The 23,884-nt window shown below is 41.9% G+C and overlaps 1 protein-coding gene across 2 annotated transcripts in view; it reads right to left on the bottom strand.

Annotated features, from left to right (window-relative positions):
* The window catches only part of LOC134616349 (ephrin type-B receptor 1-B), a 155,215-nt gene extending 140,684 nt beyond the window's left edge, over positions 1–14,531 (bottom strand). For both annotated transcript variants that reach the window (XM_063461176.1, XM_063461175.1), the window contains exon 1: positions 14,257–14,531. In XM_063461176.1, the coding sequence (XP_063317246.1) occupies positions 14,257–14,317 (61 nt within the window). In that variant the 5' untranslated portion in view covers positions 14,318–14,531. The remainder of the gene's footprint in view (positions 1–14,256) is intronic.
* Positions 14,532–23,884: the final 9,353 nt, after the last annotated feature.

Below are 23,884 nucleotides of genomic sequence, written 5' to 3' on the forward strand. Positions count from 1 at the left end.
TTTAGAATGCATTAGCATACCCAAAGGGACCTGCGGTAACATTGATTACAAATAACTGCCTGCATTTAGATGCTGTTCTGTCTCTGATCACATGCAATATGCCTTTCACTGCATCTTGCCCTTCCTCCCACACACACATTGTCTTGGTGAGGCAGTCTCACCACCTGCTGCGAAGCAGGTGCCGTGATTTTATGCTCCCTTTCCCCACGCATGCCAGCACACATGCAGGCACATGCACACGCATGTGCATACGTGTCTTCAAAGACTGAGCTGTGAAGCAGAGGTGACAGGTCTCTGGTTCCATGCCACCCTCAGCAAATGCAGCGCTAATTGCACTCCCTCACTGTTAGAGAGCAACAGGGATCCAACATGAGCTACACGCGGACCCCAAGATAGAGTCATCTCCTTGGCAATGTGGGAAGAGAGAACAACCAAGGGGTGTTCACCTTGATATATGAGCCATTTGAACAAAATTCACGAGCAAAATAACCAAGGCTTTAATTCCACCGTGTATTCAGCTTCAACTCATGAACTTGCATTTGGCAGCCGGCCACGGGCACATGGAGAAGTTGGGGTTGTTAGTATGACAGCTGATTAGAGAGACGAGAGATTTGAGTGTGACACCTCTAATGATCTCTTCATCTGATTGACAGGTTAGGCAAGACTCCAATTCACACATCTCACTTCATCACAGAACGTGGTGGACACACAGCAAAGAAGGTCAGCATGTCACACACACACACACACACACACACACACACACACACACACACACACACACACACACACACACACACACAAATAACCCATACACACTGTTCCACTGAATGTTAGGAAAAGACTATTTGCCTCCATAAATCCCTCCTGTGGCTTCCAGAATATTCCGCTATTATGTTGGCCCTAGCAGGGCTATTTCCTCCCCCAGTTAGCCTGTCATCAGGAGCATTGTACTGTATTGTCTGCGAGCGAGCCTAAATGGGACCTTTTCAGGGGTATTTTCAGGTACTTTCATGGAAGAATGGAGCGGATATTCATATCACATTTCAGTTTTTCTATTGCTGAGCAAATACAGTTTTGGACAATAACAACCCCCTCTAATGCACACACATGCACACACACACAAACAGACACCAGTACTTCCTTCACTGACCCAAACGAATAAGTCAAGCACATTCCTGCTCCCAGCGATTTCCTCCATCTTTTCCCAACAGACAGGATCCCATTACAAGTCCCTGACTTTTATCTCTCTTGGAGGCAACAGCAAACGCTGTTGTACACATTGCAACGTGAAAATCCCAAACATATCCACAATGCACAACCATTTCCAAAATTGTTCTTGAAAAATTTGATTACTCCAGGCTACTAAACAAGAGCCAACTGATCAGTTCATTTTTTTTTCTTAAAAGAGCTGGCACGCTGCAGCAGGCTCTGCTAATTGAACTCACACTGATCCATGTCGTGATTATTGGCAATTATCTGTCAATTAGCAATGTGCTGATGTCACTGCGATGTGAAAGGCAGCGCAATCAGGAGCTGTTAGCATAGAAATGGTCCTCCATATCAATGACCCGATCTACTCTCCACCTGAGATGGGAGCACACCGTACAACCGCACGTCCATGTGTGTTACAAATCTCCAGTGTAGCTATAGCAATTACAGCATGATTTCAGCTTGCCAGCACAATTTCATGTCTACAATGCTCAGGAGTTTGGGGGGCATTCTAGGGTACATATAGCCTACCACTCGAAATGACCTTGACTGAAACCCACTTAACCCCTTCTTCAACAGCCCAATTATGGCCCAATTACCACCACTGGTGCCCCATTTCTTTGAGGCATATTTAGTCTAACAGGAATACTCACATAATGTTCTAGAATTTTGACAAATGTCCCATTGAAGGTAATATTAAATAAAAATACTCCCTAAAAGCGGCCATGGGCTTATAATTTTAATGGCTTGTACTATTTAACCTATAAATGCCCGCGTGGTGGCAAAATGTCCAACTTTAGGACATTTTTCAGCAGGGGACAAACCTTTTGTTTGCCCCTTTAAATGTTTAAAACAAACACAAAGGGACACATAGGAGATGACAAATCATCCTAGTATCCAACAAACACAGCCAATCCATCACACAGCCACTCGGCTCTCAAATAAACAAAGGACGCTTACGACATCTGTCATTCCCTCCCCATGCTTTGATCCATGATATGATCGCAATGCTCATACATCCTGGACGATTCACAATCAATCTGTACAGCCAAGACAACAGAAAGAGAAAGGACGCTTCTTGCTTGCGCTTCATCTTTTCTGCTTCTTTTTTTCCCCTTTTTCTTTCTTTCTTTTTTTTTTTTTAGATGCATTATCTGTCCGTCAGACCATCCATCATGCTCTTCCTTTTAGAAGCTGCTAAAGGATGTTTATCAAAGAGTTCAAAGAGATTCACAGAGCATTGCATGAACCACAAATTGATTACAAAAAAACAGAACATGCAGAAATGTAAGTCACTCTCCAGGCTCCTTTTAAATTTTCAGCCATCAGTAATAACAGAAAAAAGGTGTCCTCTTCGGCCAATCATTGGCAGGTGTCTGAAAAACCTTTTACACAAGCTTGAATTTCCTCGCACAAATACGCACACAAGACACACTCAAAGACTCACACAGTGACCTTGTCAGGAGTTATAACCATCATGCGAAGAGAGCAATACACATCTGTGCCTCTCTGTTGCACCTCGGGTAAAGCAAGTTCACATATCAAGTGGCTTCCTTAAGTGCCAAATGAATGGTGGGTTGCTGGATTATTTGAGACATAAAAGCAATTTCTAGGGTCAGGCATTTTCTTTTCAAACTTTCAAACTAAACCTGGCTTTCTTTACAAAGAGATGAGTCATCAACGGTTACATATTCACCAACAAACACACAGACAAAAAACATTTGCAATGATTTGATCAGGTGGAAAGAAGAACTATGAATGTGAGTCTGCAAATCGTAACAGCCTACGATACTCACGCACTGCTTTTTAAAAAAAGGAAATCATTTCCTTATTTTCCCTAACCTGTTTAGTGTTGTCTGAGGAAAGAAAGACTAAAGCCTTCGTGAGGAGAACAAAAGCCTGGGAGACTGTAACACTGTAACACACCCCTGCATGACTCTACTAAGCTAACTGCTTTTTGTCTAGACATCCGCTTTATAATCAGTATTACTTAGTCAATATTGTCATTAAGACACGTTGGAACATGATATACCCACTTGAAATATATAGTTGGGACAAACTCAGCAACGTGATTCATTCAAACCCAAGTACTCTAATGAAGAAACAATACCAGTTGCAGGTAAAATTCTTCTCACACAAAGCAAAATCTCCTTCTGTTTAACATGTACTGACAAACACACCCACAAAGACATAAAAATTAAACTCGATTTTTTTAAAATACACACATACTTTCTTAAACTGACCATTCCACCATGAAGTTGTGTGATGGATCATATTAGAGATGATGCTGGCGTTAGAATAGGCAACCGTACATAAAACAGAAGTATGCATGCTCTATGCCAGCAGTCCCCAACCCCCGGGCCTCGGGACCGGTACCAGTCCGTGAGTCATTTGGTACCGGGCCGCGAGAGTTGAGGCTCAGGTGTGAAATGTATGGTTTTCAGGGTTTTTATTGGTTTTCAGCGTTATTTTGTTATCGTTTTTATCGTTAACTCGTTTTTCCTGGGTCTTTTCACGTGTGTTATGAATAAATCTTCTTTTTTTCGGTACCGGTAATAGTTTTATTTTGTTGTATTTATCCGCGACACCTTACCAAATTTCCCCTTGTGGGACAATTAAAGGATTATTCTATTCTATTCTCTTCTATTAAAGGCCGGTCCGTGAAAATATTGTTGGGCATAAACCGGTCCGTGGTGCAAAAAAGGTTGGGGACCGCTGCTCTATGCAATTCCCCAACCTGCAGATTTTTGCTATTCCAACCCTGAAAATATAGTCATGACACAGATCTAGATTTATAATTTCAATTGCTGTTATAAGCACTATTTAAAAAGCTTAAATACAATAACACATTTAACCTATTGATTAGTAAACACAAGTGGTAACAGCTGAACTATATAAATTCATAACATTTTATAGGTTCTTTTTTTCTTTTTCAGGTCTTCCAAGCTGTTTATCTATTTGTTAAACCATTCACAGGAACAGTATGCCAAAGAGATACTTTACTATGAGAAAGTCTTGGGCCACAACTCATTTCTTTATAGTTTGCTTCCAAGGATTGGGGCATTCTTGTAACTTGAAAAGCAGCCTTGAGCAATAGTTCTGCAAGCTTTCTGAAGCTCTTTCAAGGTTTATCTTTGGAAACTGGCTGCCTTTTCACTCATTTCTCTGTCCAGTCCTTGCACTTGACCATTTTGAGAGGAGCGTTTTGTTTGGTAAGCCTCTTAACGCTGACCTATGGATTATTCAAGAATAAATAAACCACACCAATCTCAATAGACGAACAAGTATGGTGTCTAAACAAGGCATACCAATTTTAACTTGTATTTTTAGGCATTTTATTATCAGCAGCCTGTCACAAAAACACATAATTTCTTCCCATTTCTTTAGTTGAATCAATAGAAAATGCCAACGATAACACAGTTTGACAGGCATAAAATAGTATTTGTGCAACAACAAGGCAATTCCCAAAGAGCTATTAGTCGAAATCTTGGCACGTCTCTGCATGGCGTGCAGAGATATGTGCAGCGTCCTTAAAAAAACTGATTAAACTGGACAAGTGGTGGACAAAAGAAGGACTGTCAGACCTCAAAGACAATCTACACCAGATGGACAGCATCTGAAAGTCATGTATTTAAGAAATGTAAATCATGATTATGTTTGCACACATTTCAATAAATTACCCCACCTAGTTCTTATTTTGCTTGCAAAAGTTAAAGAAATGAGGTGTGACGCAAGACATTTTCACGGTACTGACATTGGCTTAGGTAAAAAAAAGAAAGAAAAATAATAAAGAAAAATCTTGAAAATGCTTTTATATGCCTACTGACTATATCATAACTATGTTATAACCTTAATCAGTCTTCCTCAATTTTTACTGTTAAGTCTCTGCCCCAGTTTTTTCTAACTGTGGGTCTGTCTTAGGTTTGGTCAATGATTGCATCTGCCTTAAAATGTATGTTTTTTTTGTTTTGTCGATGTTTTGATGAATAAAAACTGCTTTTTCGGTGTGTGTTTGTATGTGTATGTTTTTTCTTTTAATTACACGATCTTAACTAAGTGATTCTTAGAACAGACACGCAAATTACATCTGACAATTTGTACAGCACAAACACACACACGTGCACATCATGCACGTCCTCCCTAATTAGGCCTTTACAAATCATTCAGCATTACTGAACTTGTTCTGTAGCAAAGCTCTAACACTGTGCTGGCGGGGTATTTAGGGAATTTGGTGGGATTTTTTTTTTTTTTTTAATAATAATATCCAATCGCTTAAATGTCAAGAATGTATCTTTTGGTTTTAACTGAGCTTCCTCTAAAATCGGTGTGACATAGTTGTAAAACACCAGGAAAACCGCTCTACAATTACATTCAGCTTGGCTTAGTAGGAACGTTTATCATCTTGACACGTCATCAGCTGAGTGCAGCACGGCCGGAGTGGAAAAATGAGCACATCTGTTCATTCAAGTCCACATCCCACTTTACGTTATTTAAAACTACCTGACTGTGTACCATATGTGTACAGTATATTCAGGCAGTTCATCTCCCCAGCTCTCAGAAATGGACCAACTCCGCCCAGACATCAGTGTCAATCTGCTGAGTGGGTGTCTAACAGTGTGTAAAGCTCACATCAAAGGCATGCCGCTTTAAATGCAGAAAGCAGGGAGGGGACAGACTTCTTAAGAATAGGGAATGAGGAGGAAGAGAACAATTGAAGAGGGGCATGAATTTTATACCGTTCACTGAGCCCCAATAGAGGTTTGGGAAAAGAGTGAATTACTGAGTCTGCTAACTAGCTGAATCAAGACATTCTTCAGAAATTTCAACTGCAATTGTAACAACTAAGCTTGCACTAACAGCAAATACACATACTCTGGCTAACAGCAACAATAAAACCTCTCTACATCAGAGGTTTGTTTTTTTTTCTTCATTTTTTTAAATACAGGCAAATCACAATCCCCATAGAGATCTAAGGAGACGTACTCTCATAAAAATGACATGTAGCCATACGCACTCTAAAGGCTGGATGTGCTTAAGGGTTAGCAGCCAGAACCACCAGCCTCCTCATTAGCACAAATAAGATTGTAGGCAGATACAGGCCTATCATTCGCTCCCTCTCTATCTCTTCGTCCCTCGTCGCCTCTGTTCTCTTGCACAAATGAGTCCTAATCCTTGTCCTCTAGCTCGCCGCTAACAAAAACAATACCACACAGAGCTGTCAAAGGAGAGCGCAGAGGAAGGAACACAGCAACACTCTCTGTGAAATATATATCATCTCCTGCAAGGGTTAAAAGTGTAAGTTGAGGATGTTTGGTTGTGAATTGAACTCGGGATGCGTCTCATTTAAATTAGTCCCTTTGGTCCTTGAAGGTCAGCAATATAGACTCGAATTAACTTGGCTATCAAACCAAACATAAACATGGCAAGCTAAGGAAAGGAAAATCTCACTAATAAATGAAGAAATCCCAGTGTGTGTGTCTCTTCACTCTTTTGGCCGCAGTGGTTTGGACCCAAGTAGGTGTAATCCTAAGTTTGAATTTAGCTGGATGAGGTGTGATGTCAAGGGATTTGTGACCCCACAGATGATGTCATTGTGTTTTTTTCTCAGAAATGATGTCAAATGAAAATAAGTGTCAAGAATGCCGTCCTGATCAAAGACCCCACAGTTTAACAGCTGCATGTGACGCAGAAAGTTAGGCAGCAATCAACAGACATTCACAGGCTTCTGATTCCTTCTTCTCTCTGCCAAAATGAAAACAGAACTCCACACCCAAACAAACCACCTTTGGCTTTGTTTCACTTAGGAAATGCTCCTCACACCCTGTCAGTTTTCTTAGTTGTACTCTAGCCAGCCAGCCCGCTGCCGGTAGATCGAGATACTGTCCGCTCATTTCCCCATTACCCTCTATGCTTCAAATCAATAGTTAATTACCTCCAGAAATGCTCTTTTCTTCTCCAGCTAGAAAAGTGGACAGCACAGGGCAGGCTGAAATTTGCCTGGCAGAGAGATTCAGTGTTATGCAGGGTGAAAACTGTCCTCCCACCACTGCTACTTATTGGCCCATCAGTGTCCCCCTTGGAAGCTGGCATTCCATTTTGCACTGCGCAGGCACTTCATTTTTCTCCACCACTATTTTCATTTCTCTTGCTAATGGGACACAAATGCAGACACACAAATATTCGTGCACAATTTCTCTGACACTCTCTTGCCACGAAGCCAATGTTTAATAAGAGATTACATTTATGGTGAGGAGAAGGGCAGGCGAATAGTGAAATATGTCCACATGTCCTGAACCTGGGAGAAGCTCTGGCACTTACTCATTAATAATGGGACAGGCCTCAGGCCCAGGCCCTTAGCTCTCAGTCTCTGCTCATTTCCTTTCCACACATCAAAGCTATGCATGTCGTTGTGTATGTGTGCGCAGCGAGGCTCTCGCACATTTACAACTGTACTTGTGTGTGTGTGAGAGAGCTTGTCAGTCCCTATGAGAAACAGCCTGTAGAGGAGCCAGCTTTTATTTAATCAGAAGTGGAGCAGCTTCCACCACCAACCGTAATTTCAGCCCTATTAACGTTCTGCCTTTAATTCCTCTGAGCGCTGGAGACACAGCATCCTCTGGGCTGCTAATTCACTTTAAATGCAAAAGTCCCACAGTTTTATAAAATTCCTATATGGTGGCAGCTTCATATATTGTACATCTAAACTTCAGCAGCAAGGGATTTGCTGAATAAACACAGTGTGTAGTTATCAAGCATGTACTCTTAGCTGATATTCTTATCAGTTTGATTGTAGACTTTAAAAGAGACGTTTCAAGTTTCCCACGCATTGGAAGTCACAAAAACACTGATTCACTACGTGTTCTTGCACCACTCCCTTCCTACTTGTCGCCCTTAAGCCTTAGATTTGGGCTTAAAAGTCATATTAATTCATTCTGGGCCAGACTTAAAAATAGATCTCATTATAACAATCATAAATGAAGCTCTTTGTGCCTGCACGCCTACAACCCCAACAGTCTCTCTCCTCTCTTTCTGCCAATGCTGTGCCTGATACATCTTCAGGACAACAGGCTCATGTTTCACTTTCCCTATAATGCTTTATAAATGCATCTGTTTTTAACCAAAAACGTCTACGGGGGGGAGAGGAAAAGATGGGGGGAAAAAACTGGGGAGAAGAAGGGAGAAACAGCCAGTTTTTCAAAGGCTGTTAGGTTTGGGAAATAAGAGTTTACAGAAGGGAGTGTACCCTGCGCTTACAAACACAAAAAACAAATCTACAGCCAAAATGCAACTAAGAAGGCTAAAATGCTGTGTAAAATAAAAACAGAGTGAAATAACTGGCAAATTATTCAGGTGGAAGTAGCACACTTCATTGCAAAACATGCTGGAATATATATTTCTACTTAAAATACCCATGCCATCCGAATTAATACTCCCACAGCCAGAGATGGTGCCTTTTGTACTTTCAACTGTGGCTGCCAATAAAAAATTAAAAAACAATACTCTGATCGTAATCAATAATAAAATTCTTTTTTTAACAGTATCAATATCAACAGTGACGCACACTTCACCCTTTTTGAAGAGGTCAGTGAAGCTCTCACTTCAACAATACCGAATTATTAAAGAGTTATCATAAATGTTAACCTGGCCGATGCACACGTCAACGTTACCTGTTTAACTATTAGCATTTACCTGACAGCCACATTAGCCATGTGTTACCACGAAAGTAGCGGCGAGTGGCTGTGGCTAATGATAAAATGGTGACATGAAAGGTGAAGCTAGGTGATAAATGGTATCCATCCTGCTCGTCTCTAGACAGAGGTTTGATATAACTACACAGTTATTTATGTCTAAAAAAGTATATTTCCTAAAGTCTACTGGGAAATAGAAAGAAAGAGTCTATCTTAACAACTTTATTTGATCAGCAACAAAAACATGGTGCCATATGTCTTTTTTTTTGCACTATTAAGAGGCTCTTAAGGGTTGCACTCTCATATTAAATTCATAAGAACAATCTAACAGGCAAGAAGAACTTCTGAAAAAGTCAGTAACAAGCATTTTGGTCCTGGGTTGACTCTGAGTTGGTGAGGAGAAGCTGAAATGGACAAGCTTAAGGGACCATGGGATGGAGGAGAGGTGGTTGAAATGGTGCTTTAAGTATAACGGCCTCAGGAGCAAGGCTGCGTGAACACTGGGAAATAAGACTCGATAATCAATGCTTTTTCTTCTCACCTCTCAACTCAACAGATATTGAAGAGGCTCCCCTTTCCTGCTGACTGAACAACTGTCACCCAATCTCTAGGACAGGTGATAATGGAAAGGAAAAAAAGCCTCTGAGACTGGAAAAAAAGAATTAGAAAAAGCACATTTTTCACACTACCATCCTTGAGTGGTGGAGAAGCTGGGTCACTGCAGCCAATCAATAACCTGCATTGCCATTTTCCTATACTAGGTGTGGCTTGGAGGGTTCTCTCAAAGTTTGTGCTCTTGTGCACATCAAGTCTAATCACTGAGCGCACTGCGTGCTTCTCTCCCTGTTGTGTGCTTACCATTTGAGCGATCTGGCTTCACCAGCAAACAGATGACTCACACAGTTTGAGGTTGAACTGTGTCACGAGCGTCACCGCTTTCACTCCTGTGCTCTAATGCGTTTCGTATGTTGCTGATGCAGTGGGTCTGCTTATCCCCGAGATTGCACAGATAAGGCCGTAGCTCTCGTCCCACAGTCGGCCACCTGCTCAGATAAGGGCCAAGCACGAAGCAAGACGGGTAGGAACCTAACACTGCTGATAGCATCGCCGCGGTAAATCTCTGGGCTCGGAAATGCGTGGACGACACTGGAAAACAGCGTCGTAAAGAACATGAGATATCCACGATGCAAGTCCCATTTCAGTAATTAAAATGGACCGGGATGCAGAGGAGACGCTTGCAATAAAGCGCATAGTGCTTTATTTCTCTCTTTCTATGCTCTACCTTGACAGAACTCATTCTCACACTGGAGGGGTGCACAAAAAATGTGCACATGCATAAGCTCCCAACCTGCATCCACCATCTGGCCATCCCATGGCTCAGATGTCTCTGGGGTAAGGTGAACTCTGAGGGGTGCTCTCTGTGGATGTCACGTGTACGTGAGGTTTGAGGGAAGACAGTGAGAAAGGAAGCAGAGATGCAGAGAGAGAATGAGGAGGAGGAAGTGAAACACATTTTGAAAATGTGGGAAACCCTTCACAGAATGTTCCTCGCACTGCGTGCGCTGGAAGTGTTGTAGTTTCACAGGAAAAGAAGCACTTTTGCAGGACTGCAGGTACACAAGCTGCACGTAGGGGGTTTGCACTGGGGGTCGTCATAGCTGACTAAGCTATGTAAGCGAACCTTAACAACAAGTAGTCTTTTCACTGTGGGCAAAATAAAGCCTCTATTATGGGATGAGGCCATGTCTGCTGCCCCTGCCAGCTATAATGTGTTTTAGAGCTATACTCACGACATGGGTACCCAAACGTACAATACACACATGGCTGTAAAAAACAAGGGAAAAATTGAATTCTACTTCAGGTGGTCCCAGGTCAGCAGTAGCGCCTGCGGCTAAAATACACACGTGAGCCCTCACACAAATAATGCTTTATGTCTTTTTACACTTACCACATCAACCCACGAGCCTAGGTTCAGCTTTAATTCCTTTGTTATTTTTGTCTAATAATATGAAATGAGAGAGCAGAGGAAAAGAGCAATCTTGCATTAAAATCCATTAGAGACTCAACAGGATTCTTTTTACAGGCTGGCTCCTCTGCACAGCTGGTGAGCGCGCACAACTTACACACTGAACAGTAGAACATTTTTAACTCTGCTGTCACAAAGTATGAGCTCGGTTTTCAGTGCAAGGTTTAAAGGGTGGGAAACGACAGAGAAAAGCTTGCTGAATTGTCTGCACAACAAGGGGAGAAGCAACAGGTCATCCGCAGTATAGTACCCCCGGAGGTGAGTCAGTGTGTTGCTCAAGGACACTTCAACAGAGCGGTTACTTACACTGAGACAAGCGTACGAATGTAAGCTTCTATACTCTGACCTCTAATCAACCACACCACCACTGCTTAACTTAGCTGACCTGCATAACCTACAACTATTGATTAAGCGATCATAATTGCTATTTATTCAGGAGTCTGCAATACATTCTCTTCCATCGTTTGAGGATGATGCATCACCATAGTGCAGCGCAGCTACTTAGCACAGCATCCTGAGGGACTGGTTACAGCACATTACTAACATTCTCTTATCATACTCATACTGAATAAAACTGCTGTTTTACAATGCTGCGCCATGGCTCAGACATCTACTGTATGTCAGATCCCTGATATAGCAGGGTGCTCGTTTACTTTCTTAGCCTGGTTCATTTACAGTCATCTCATTTGTAAAACATGCATACCGTATCTTTTCTGAAACTCGCTGACCTCTCTCTTTCTGTCTCGCTCATCGTTTTATCTCATTCGGTCTCTGTCTATCTTCTGCTGCCGTTTCATCCCCCCTTCGCTCCACTCCAGCTTTCTCCACCACCACATTCTGGGCCGGTAAATGAGCGGGCTTATCTGAGCCTAATTGGTTTAAGGGCAAACATAAATAAGCAGTGGCATTCTAAGCAGAGCAGTATTACTGCTGCTGTTGGCAAGTAGTGTATGCATACCAGAGAGACAGTGAGCTGAAGAAGCGATGACAGAGATGAGAGTGGAACGGGGAGATGAGGGAAGAAAACTAGGAACAACAGAGTAGGGTAGACAAACGAGGAAAAGAGGAGAGCTGTGAAGAAAAGTGAAGATAATAAGGAGAAGTCTTTTTTTACTGCTACCATACAGAGCCCTGTCTTCACTCTTAACTGCTGTAACCTTCTGCTCTGGGTCTGACTGCCTCTCTGCACCTTTTCAATAGCTCGCCAGTGAATGTATTTCTGTAAGTTGATACTTTGCCTTGATGTGTGGTGTAGTATTTATGCTGCAGCTGGAGTTTAAATCCACCTTCGAGACAAATAGACTGGTACTTGTATAGCACTTTTGTACTCAATTTGAATACTCAAAGCACTTTTTTTACTACAACCCTCATTCACCCCCTTTAAACTAATGCTCACACATTCACGCTGCGGCAGATTCATCGGGTACACTACAGGAATTGAACCGCCGACCATCTGATATGATGATGCAAGCCACTCGTCCTCCTGAGCCACAGCCTACCGCCCATGCAATCACATTTGGAGTACTTCTTCCTTATAATTTTCATCCCACAGTTCATCAGTACGTGGTCTTGAGGGTCTGAATCGATGATGTAATTGTTGTTTACTGCGACCATATGCGTAAGGTCAAATAAACCATTCTATTCATCACAATCAACCTTCTATATGGTCGTGGCTCTAAAGTTACACGGATACCCCGACACCCGCCGCATGCAAACAGATCTCTGACACTTTGTGATTATCAGCAGATTTGGACTAATCAGATTAAGGGTGACAGGATAGGCAGGGATAATGTGATCAATGGCCCCCGCTCAATCCCTCTCGCTTTCTCTCTCTCGCACACACAGACACAAAAAAAATGAAAGAGCAACAGATTGGAGTTCAGATCAGCAAAGATTTTAACCTTCCCATGGGGCAACCTCCTTTCAATTAGCATCAAAAAACAAGGAAATCACTTTCATCCTTGTTACTGAGGTAACCCAGGGGCCATCTCCCTGCCCATCTGCTTCAGTCCCATCCCGTTTTTTTTTTTCAAAGCAGAAATCCCACACCTCTTTCCAAGCAGGGAAATTTTTTTCCTCCCTCTCATCCTCCACTCATCTCTCCAAAATTACATTTCTTGCTGTCATTTCACACAGGGTAAACATTTGAACCTCAGAATATCCATTCTTGCAGAGGTAGCAATTTAGGCCTGGGCTTGGTATCCATATCAGTGTCGAAATCTGATGAGCACAAACAAGAAAGCCACCGCCAAATTATAGAGCACCGCCAGAGCTGGGGACAGCCCAGGAGGAGAGTTGTAAGCGATTAAAGAGAAAACCTGTGTGTGAGAAAACACATTTTAACTGTGCTTTTAATTTACTTGTTTGTGGGAGTGGACACAGACAGCCACGGGGAAGCCGGTGTGCTTTAGTGTATGTTATATTAGAAAGAGGCTGCTACTGTACAATAACACGAGAGAAGACACTATATATCCACCATGCCTCTGGGCTATCCGTGCAGCAGATAATGTCGCAGGCAACAGCCTAGTGTCCGGTCCCTGGGGTCCCACAGCGGAAATGAAAAACATGTTTAACTGAGGTGATATTGGCTACCACTCTACTGACACCAACGCTTGTCCAGATGACTGTGAGAGGGAACAGAAAGGAAACAGGAGCAGATGCGGACTAAGATAGAGAAGCAGGAAAAGAGATGCACGAAGAGAAGAAAAAAAATATATCAGGGCATAGTCGACAGAAAGGGAGAGGCTATTTTTTGTAGTTGTTTTCCAGTTGTAAAAAGACGTAATGCAATCCAGCATAAAGTGCATCTTGGGAAACTTCCCATCAACACAATCTAATAGAGTTTGGCTCGCCAATTCAAAGTGCCACAGAACAATGCACGGTGGATTTTCGTCGTAGTAATTTAGTTTAATTAAAAAAAAGGAAAATAAATGTGAGAGCTTGCATCCCCCTGAGAAAAAAAACTACTTAGGGAAAAAAAGGAAATATAAGAAGATATAACATAAATAATAACGGAGGCTTCTGCTGGCATGCACTTATGTATAGAATAAAGATAAACAGTCACTGATAAACTATCACACGCTGATGTGAACGCATTTTAATCACACAACGTTTCGTTCTTCACAAGTACGAGTTACACGAGCGGAGCCGGAGGATGCTGCTCTGAAATAACGGGATGCCCACAGCGACCCACGTGCATGGCATCGCTCTGCATGCCACGGACGCAGCGCTGCCTCACACAGAACCTTGCATGCATCCCCACACTACAAAGCGCCCCTCGGAGAGAGTCATGTCCACGTATACGGCAAGTATTAGTCCCAATTTCTTATTTACCTTCCATCGCAGAGGATGTGATGACCAGCACGCATAAGAGCGCAAACAAATCCACTGTCATGGCAGAAGGGTAGTCTCCACAGCCTGTCCCCCAAATAACCAAGACGCACGGGGCGCGTCAAAAAGAATCCCAGTTGTCAGAGCGGTACTCCAGCAGATAGCCTCTGTTGTGTGTCACATTTCAAGCCGTAGTAAACAATGTGTGACAATCAGTGCGAGGAAGGAGCGAAGTGTAGCGAGCAAGGGGGTGCGAGGCAGGGAGGGGGTGTAGGTGGAGTAGGTGGGGGAGACCCGACATTGCCTGCTCACAGCCCCATTAGAGGGCCGGGGCCAATCACCGACTGGTAGCTGAAACTCACTAACCAATCGGTAACCCGCCGCTCCTCCCACCGCACATTGTCAAAACACAAAACTTTTCCTTGACCTATTTGAAGCGGTATCCGCTACAGTGAAGGGAAATAACGCCACCAGTCGGCTCAGAGCTGCACCTACAAGTCAAGTAAAGCTAGAGTCGATCTTACGCCCGTAAAGATTGACTCTGACTGTGAGAACCACTTGCTCTGCAGCCCATCCACCTTTGGTTCAAAGTATCATTTCATCAGTCTCTTAAAAATCACAGCTGATTTCATTTTGAGTCACTTTGAGTGGACTTCCCAGATACGCGAATGAATAATAAAGCTGATTTTATAGCTTGGCAGCTTCACTTGTGCCCACAGGTTCAAGCCCTATTTGCACTGAAAATGCTCTTTAATAGCTTTGACAAATTCAGCTGAACCTCCTAATGATATTAAACAGGCGTTGCACATCAGCTCCCTCCCGTTGTCCCCGTCACCCCTTTTGTGTGCGTCTGTGAGGCAACAGATGGTGCACACAATGGGCTTTTCCCTGCAGGGACACAGAGGGCCAGGGTCCGCTTCAGCGGAGGGAGGGACAGTTGCTGCCCTGTAGCCCAGAACCATACACCTGTCTTGGGATAGATGTGTCCCCCTACCCGTGTCCCTGGAGCTGAAGAATTGGGATGGAGTTGTTAATCTGCAGCCTGAATAGGTCTGAATTTACCCCAGGCCACTGGATGGCCTAATACTTCAGTGCTGTCCCTTCACAGTACACTGTCCCAGATACTTTTCACCTGCTTTCGTTTTACTGGACATAAAGGATGACTTTTATCTTGGGGTTTTTATTATTGTCCACAGTTTCTAAAATTACTGTATATGTCTTAAGGTTATAGCATAACGGAATACACTTAAATATGTGCGGCATTTATCCAACAACACTTGAGCTGTTTTGACTGTTTTCTATCTCTTTTTTTATTCTGCTCCCAACCTTTGCAACGACAAAAATGAAAGGTGACTCACATTTAATAAATGGTTGTCCCAATTGTGGCAAACTCCAGCTGATGAACTGGGGCAGACACAAGGTTTCAGGAGCATCAGGCAGCGGTTGCTAACCTGGGAAAGCAGCTGATGAGAGCATTTGTCATTTTTAATGGTGTGGTGAGGAGTGGCACTACGATGTGGCATGGCACAGCGCAGCACGGGCTCTGGTACTGGCTGGTTTTTCAGTCTTTCGTAGCCACCTGGCCTTATTTTTCACCCGGCCAGTCATCATCACCTATGACTCCACAGGTCATCTCCAAGTACAGGAGAAATCTGTCCCTGTTTGCCGTGCACACCCTGGGGATGAGGAAGGAAGGAAGAGTAGGGGAGGGAGGAACAATAGAGCGGCTGCTGTAGCACATCCTCCCTTACATTACACTCACGGCCAAACAAGCACATAGAATAACACGAATGCGCGTGCACCCGCTCTCCCACACAGCACTCTGATAATGATCCACGCAAAGCCGAACAAGTACTTGCCTACTTCAGCTTGAGAGCCCTGGCCCAATACCAATAGTGAGCCCGAACGCATTGTAGAGAGCCTCTCATTCTCTCGGTGGCCTGATTTTTTTTCAGCATGGTTAAGCCTACAATTGCACCATCCCTGTTCTATTTTCATTTCTCTGTTCCAACACCAGAATCATGTCAAATCAAAAGGTACCTGCACCAACAGGGGTATTCTCTGAGTTGTCTGCGATTAAATCTTTTTTGTGCTCTACACTCTGTGAGTTGACCCTAAATTTATTGAGTTTTTGGTCTGTCAACATTCAGCCAGCGTCTTCCACTCTAAGCCCAATGTGTTTATTCCCATTCGGTTCCCAGAAAGAAAAAAAAACAACAAAAGTGGTGTTTAGTTAGTCTTGTACCGTGACAACGACATTAAAAAGAACAAAAGGAACCAGGAATACACAAGAAAGACTTTTTAGAATGGAAAAATAAATAAGTGGGAACAGCAGTGTTTGCTCAAACTCACTCATTATTTAGATTTGTAGTAGCAGGTATAGCAGGTGACAAGCAGACATGTACCAGAAAAGATAATGGTCCAGAACGAGAAAGGCAGGAAAGAGAGATGTTTCCCAGACACAATAGAAGCTGGGAAGGTTTGTCCGGTGATGAATATGAATGCCTGAAAATGAAATGCCTAAGTCAATATGGAGACAGCGCAGGGACTCAGGTGACAGAGGAGTGCAGTGCTACACCCACCCTGAGGGTATAGACTGGTTATTAGGCCAGACTTTAGCTTCATCCATCTTCAGGGGACTGTGTGCTGGCCATTGACAATATGAGTACAGCGCTGGTGCTGAATACAGATGTGCTTTGGACCAGTGTTCTCCAAATAGAGGGTCAGGACCCACTGCGAGTCCCAGGCACAGTCGTACTTTCTGGGTCACAGCTCAAGAGAGGAGATGGAAAATCAGCTCATTGTAGGGGATATATGATGGCGGCTAGTTTTGCCTAAAGATGTATTTTTTTTAAAGGCTGCCCTGCCAAACTTCAGTCTCTTTGGAAATGTACTGAAAAATACAAACAAACAGTTTTTTCCCTGAGGTAATTGCAGATAGAACTGTAAAAAATATAATATACTTATAAGTAAAAAAAATAATAATTTTTTTTTTTTTCCTGAGTAGAACGACTCTCTGGCAGTAGGTCAGACAAGGACACGGGACTGTATCTAAATACAGCACTCTCATTAATCTGCCCATGATGCCAAATCTGATGGTACCTGTCCCCTGCTATCAGCACACAGTCTCTTCAGAGATATTCATTACACTTTGCTGACAAAGCGCACAGACACACAGACAGGCTGCAGAAGTGGAAACAGCCAAACAAACCAATGCAAATGGACGCGACAATACCAGTGTACACATGCAAGATAGACATAATAAATATTTAGGCTATCTTGTGAGAATGTGAAAGAGATACAAGAGATCCGTTTCTCCTCCTTGGAGAGGCTGCAAGGACGGTGTTGCTGTAGATTGACTCATAAGTCATTAGCTCACATCAGTTCTATTCAAGATTCAAGCACGTTGTTACCATTAATCCAAATAACACAATGAGGAGATTGTACTCAGCATTAAATGAGTAAGAGCATCATCACATTTTTCAAGTGTGTGTGTGTGTGTGTGTTTATACAAGATTCAATGAGTCAATGTTAAAGAGGATGTGTTAATGAGGGTTTTACCTGTTATGCTTTATACATTCAGAGAGAACAGATTTTTAAAATTAAAGCATATAAATAAATAAATACATAAATTAAAACCGAGATTCATCTTTTTACAAGTAGTAATTAGATTACAAGTTTCACCTGCTCTTTCACTTTTAGTGGAAGTCCAACAGACATCTGCAAGCCACAGATTAGCAAACCAAATTTTGGGGTTGAAAATTTCATCTTTTTTTTGGGAGTGCGGTGTCAATAGTTTTGCCCTTAATTCTATTTTTTTAAAATTGCTGCATAAAACAGAGATAAAAGAAACTCCATATGTATGCACACTTAAATCTGCACATGTGGAGTGGCTGATTGCAACACACCAAACCACACACACATGCAAGCGCGCGCGCACACACACATGCAAGCACAGAAGCACAAAAAAAAACAAAAAAAACCATGTGAAATCCAGTACCATCCAAAATCATGTACAGGCTTGATAATGATTCACTGATTAATTGTTTTTTTCTTGATGGACTTGGTGATTAGGATGCATTCATTTGCTTGTGATTAGGGGTCTCTAATCACAGATAAGGTTAATGGGGTTCTTCATTCACTCCCCTACTTTGTTTCTCTTGGAGCATTTAAGAAGCTTTCCTATTAACCGTATGGCCTCAGCCCCCTTCTGTTGTAATACACCTTTCAATTTATGCACCAACCTTTCCCACTGCCGTCAAAAGAGGCGCCTTGACAACAACAACATTTGACACATGGTAGATTGTGTTTTGTATCGCTGAACATGTTATCATGGGGCACTCAGCCAGAGAGGATCATAAAGTAGTTTTCTGGCTACAAATGCCGCATTTAGGAAAAGGACTTCTTAATGAGGAAAAACAAAACTAGACTGACAGCTCATCGCTTCATGTCAGCTCCCAGTGACAGGCTATCCCACTTGTTTTTGTCGAACTGTTTCTCTCAATAGGACACTATCAAAATGCAGCGCTCTGTCTCCTCTGACCTGTCCTTTTCTCCCTTCCCTGGCCTGTGACAGATAGTTGAGTACAATCTATCAACCTCAGTCTGCCTTGGTCAGGGCCAGTGCTTTGTAAGGCTAAGCATGAAGAACAGACATACACACACCACACACACACACACACACACACACACACACACACACACACACACACACACACACACACACACACACATATATACACATTCCTGAGTCTGTCACACTAAATGGGATAAACATCCAGTGTTGGAGAGAGACAGAAAAACAGAGGTCAAATCAATCTGCCCTCCGTCTGCCATACACTGATCCCTGTCATAGGCTGACCTCTCCAACAAATGAAACTCCAGTGATGCATTTGAATATCAAGACAGCAGCACTTCAGTCTGGCTTTAACACAGAAGATGGGAGTGAATGAATTCATTGCTGGTGGGTCTTGTTTAGTCAGATGATCATTTACTGCTTCTTAAGTAAGTGTTGCCCCCCCAGTATGCTGGAACAGGTATGAAAATGGTTATTATTCAGTTTAATAATTATATGCTCCATTAAAACAACAAACACTTTGATGTAAAAAGCTTGTTATACAATAAACCTCCTTATTATTGTAAAACCAACAACAACACCTTCAAAGACAAAAAAAAAAACAGACTTTGCTTTAAATATGTGGTTATGTGGTTTATGCTGAGATAACAGCATGAATGGAAATGTGCTGTGTCTGCTAAAGATAAGTTACACTGCAAATCACTGTCATCCAATTTTTATTTATTTTTTAAGTTTTCTCACTTTCTATTGTTAGTCTGAGCCCTGCAGACTGAATGTGTTGTCCTCTTGTCCTACAAATAGGAGCGGTGAGGAGAACTACTCCGGCAGCAGTTTTGAGTACTTTAGCTGCCTGTTTTGATCTCTGTCTCTTGAAAGAGTTTGTCAGTACAACAGCAGTACACACTATAGTCACAAAACAGATGTGTGGTTGAGAGGAAAATAAATGCCGGAATTGAGATGGGTGGAGTGCGAGTCATAATTACTGAGCAAAGGGTGTGAAAAAAAAGAAGATAAAAAAAATTATGTTTGAGTACAATGTTTCCCAAATACATTAGTATTCAACGTATCTCTTCCTGTATGTTCTGGCTTTCATACCACCTCTCCATTCCCAGCAGTAAATCGTATGGGGAGGGATTTGTCACCATAACATGGGGAAAGATTGTGAAAGAGTCAGTTTTGCCCCAAGCTATGATTTTTGTATTTCTTGTATTTTGGATGCCTAAACCTCATTTATTAACAACATGACACATAAGGTTTTACAGCCAATGGGAAATCTTTTCAGTGGTTCTAGTGTTATAAGCTGTTAATGGATATTCTATCGAAGACCTCCTGTTTCATGCACTTTACAGTGCAATCTTTCAGAAAAAAGTCCTAAAAAAACATCAGATATTTTAGTTTTGATTTAGCTTTCCTGCCTTCCTACAAGTCCATTATTTTCTTAACCACTTATCCAGCTCAGGGTCGAGTCGGGCCTAGCCTATCCTAGTTGTCATGGAGAGAAGGGCCTGAAAACTCAGGAAAGTGTTGACAAGATTGTTTCAGTCCATTTTATGACCTTATGCACAAAGAAATGGATCAATACCGCAGAAGTTCTAGTTGACATAAAAACAAAGGGTAAAACAAAGGGCAAGTTGGATGGTAGTTCTGGTCCAAGAAATCAAAGGTGTCATGGCTGCTGTGATCACACTAGAATATGGTCTGGGGTTCTTCTTTTCCACCAGGGGGTCATCTGATTGTTGGGGTTTTCTGTCTAATGCTGTGGGGTCTTTGCTTTACAATATTAAACACCTTGAGGTGACTGTTGCTGTAAATTGGCACTATTGCATAAATAAAATTGAACTGAATTAACCTGAATCAGGCAGTCAGCTTGAACAAGGTTATTGGCTGGAAAAAAACTGGAATCCTCCTTTGGGTTGGGGAATTCAAGTATTTTGGAATTTTATTCAGAAACTGGGAATTACTAAGAGTGGAGTGAAAACTTGATGCAGCTGCATTGTATCTTGTAGATTAGGGGTGTCCAACTCCAGTCCTCGAGAGCTACTGTCCTGCAGCTTTTAGATGCATCCCTAATCCAACACAGCCGTATCAAATGGTTGGATTACCTCTTCAGCATGCCATCAAGTTTGGCAAAGGCCTGGTAACAAGTCACTCATTTGATTTAGGTGTGTCGGATTAAGGATGCCTCTAAAAGCTGCAGGACAGTAGCTCTCGAGGACTGGAGTTGGACACCCTGTTGTAGATGATACGAGAGCTGAGCATGAACGTTCCAGCTCTAATCTGTGACCACAGGCTGTGGATGGTGACCAAAAGAAGAAGTTTGTGGATACAAAAGTTGGAAATGAGCTTCCTCTGGCTTAGAGTGGGTCGGGCTAGAGCCACTCTTCCTCCACATCTAATGGAGCAGTTGAGGTGGTTGGGACATCTGGGAAGCTTCCTTGATTCCTCCAATGCGAGATGTTTCAGACATGTCCTATGAGAAGGGAACAACATGGCATGTTTCTTGGCTGGCTTGGAAATACCTCACTGTCCTACCAAGAGAGCTAGACAAGGTGACTGGAGAAGAAAAGTCTGAGTAAATCTGCTTAGACTGCCCCAATGACCTGAATTAGCAGCGGAAAATGGATGGTTGTCCTTGTCAAGCTCAGATTGAAGACAATATAATGAAAAATGAATGATAATGAAAAATGAACAGCCTTGCGAAGTGTAAAACACAAACTGTTCATGTGAAAAAATTTTCTTGTCAACCAACCAAACACTTTTAAAACTGCTTTTTAGAGTTGAACTCTATTTACGTGTTTATATTATAATCTGGTTACTGAATACTAAATACCCAATAGGTGCTATAAATTGAAATTGGATCCAAAAATTCAAAACAGAAGAGCTTTATAGGCATTTTGAGCCTTTTACTAGAAACCTCAGTGTTCTATCACTTTAAGTCTAGCAAATGTCATTATCTGAAACGGATTCAATTTAATTAAAGGTGCAATTGTTTTGCTTCGAGATTTTGCATTGTCTTTTCTTATTAATTGCTCTGCCAGCCGAGTGTTGCATTTTGTGATTGAATTTTACCGTTTGAATTTGTTGTTGTGATTTTGCATTTCCTTTAGAGCTACTTTGAGATTTTGTGCCACACTACAAGGTCAAAACTCTAATTAAAACAGATGCACCTACATTCACATGTTAAATGCTTTCTTAGTATGCATGGGCTGTATTCACACAAGCAGGTTCACACATAGTCTCAGCGGCTCTGTGTGTGATCTCTTTGACACGAGTGACAAATAAAACAATTCACAAGAAGATACGCAAGCCATGAAAGAATATCATGGCAGCAGTCCTTGTAGCTGTTTTTGCTTAGAGAAAGTGTAAATCGGTAGCTGGCAACAGAGTCGTTGCACATTTATTATTTAGATAATGACCTTATTTAAGACATGCACACTACACAGCAGATATGTAATCAAGTACACATGCAAATAAACAATAGAATTAACACGATGACCTTCTGAAATTAACACTGACCTTTTGAAAGCAATATTTTCATCCCAGCATGGATCATCAGATCAATAATCATTGCTGTTAGGTCATGTTCAGGGTTATATCCGCCTGTTGCATGCTCTCTCTCTCTCTCTCTCTCGCTCTCTCTCTCACACACACATACATACACAATACACAATTGCATGCACGCACACAGGCACACAATTCCTAAATGTCAAAAGCATGTGCTGCATATGAAATGTGTGCGATAACAGTAATTACTATTGTAACCATTATTGTACCCACATTCGGAACACACAGCACTGCTCAGCATTGACTTCTTGACTATAACTAATTGTTAATCAGCGTTGTGTATAATATAGTTATAAGCACTGAGCACAGGTGAGAAAAGCAATTAAGAGTTCAATTTCCATCTCTTTCACCATTACTCCTTAGCATTTTGCATATCTTTTACTCCAGTTTTGCCCTTTTCAGTTTTAGCCGGCATTTCTGCCGCACGAATAAAGGCAGAACAGCCAACTCCAGCAAAAAAAAACTACCAAAAAAACCCCAAAAAAACATGACAACTCAGGGGTTATTACGGATTGTTTCAGGTCACAGACTATGGCTAAATCTTACTGTTTGTCAAATGTCAACTGGATTCATTAAGTGTCACTGGGAACTGCTTCAAGCTGCTGGAAAACCGAGTAGACACTGTATCATTCGTGTTAATTATATATTTGTGTAGTTTTTTTTCTTTGTTCACTGTGTACACAGCATGCCTGTTGGTAGAGCATTGCCATATCGCAGCACCGAGAACACATCCTGTGGTTCTGCACAACATGATATACTGCAGTGCTGAGCCATATGGTGAGGCCACAGCACAACCTAGTTACCAAGATATGCCACTGCAGTTAATGATGGCTGCACATGCTGATCTTTAACATTCAACAAACTCTCTGTCAGTGAGGTAACAAGTATTTGAAACAGTAACAGGTTTCTTGACAAAATGAGATAGAAGTCTAGTAATAATGTCTACTCTATGTGGTGATAAAGTGACATAGACAAATGGCTGACTTTAAGGTCTGACTCTTTCTGCTTTTGTTTGCTCAGGACTGAAGATCCAAGAAACATTTCTGTTTGTCGCATAGTGACTTCACTGATATGGGTTGGCTTTAATCCAATTTAATATCAAACATATCCTATGATGTTCAGAGATGCATAAAGATCATAAATGTTTATTGGGGTTAGATGGCTACGCAGCAGATTTAATACAGTCAGCATTCCTCAGCCATTCTTGTAAAATAAATAGGAAAATCTGAAGATTAAAAAAAAAATACAAGACTAGGAAATTCATTTTGGAGGTCCAGAGGTATTCAATTTTTTCAAAAAGTGCAGCATGTTTATAATTTATCTTTGTATTTTTCCTTAGTATTTATCTCTAGTGTTCAGGGTTGCAGTGTTTGATTTCCTTATATTAATTAGTCTTTATGATTTCTTAGATCCAGGTGTTGATCTTTTAGTATTTTCTCTTTAGTTTCATATTTTTCTCTCTTTAGTATTTTCTCGTTTGCTATGCTCTCG

The sequence above is a fragment of the Pelmatolapia mariae genome, linkage group LG18 (assembly GCF_036321145.2).
Source record: "Pelmatolapia mariae isolate MD_Pm_ZW linkage group LG18, Pm_UMD_F_2, whole genome shotgun sequence".
NCBI lineage: Eukaryota > Metazoa > Chordata > Actinopteri > Cichliformes > Cichlidae > Pelmatolapia > Pelmatolapia mariae.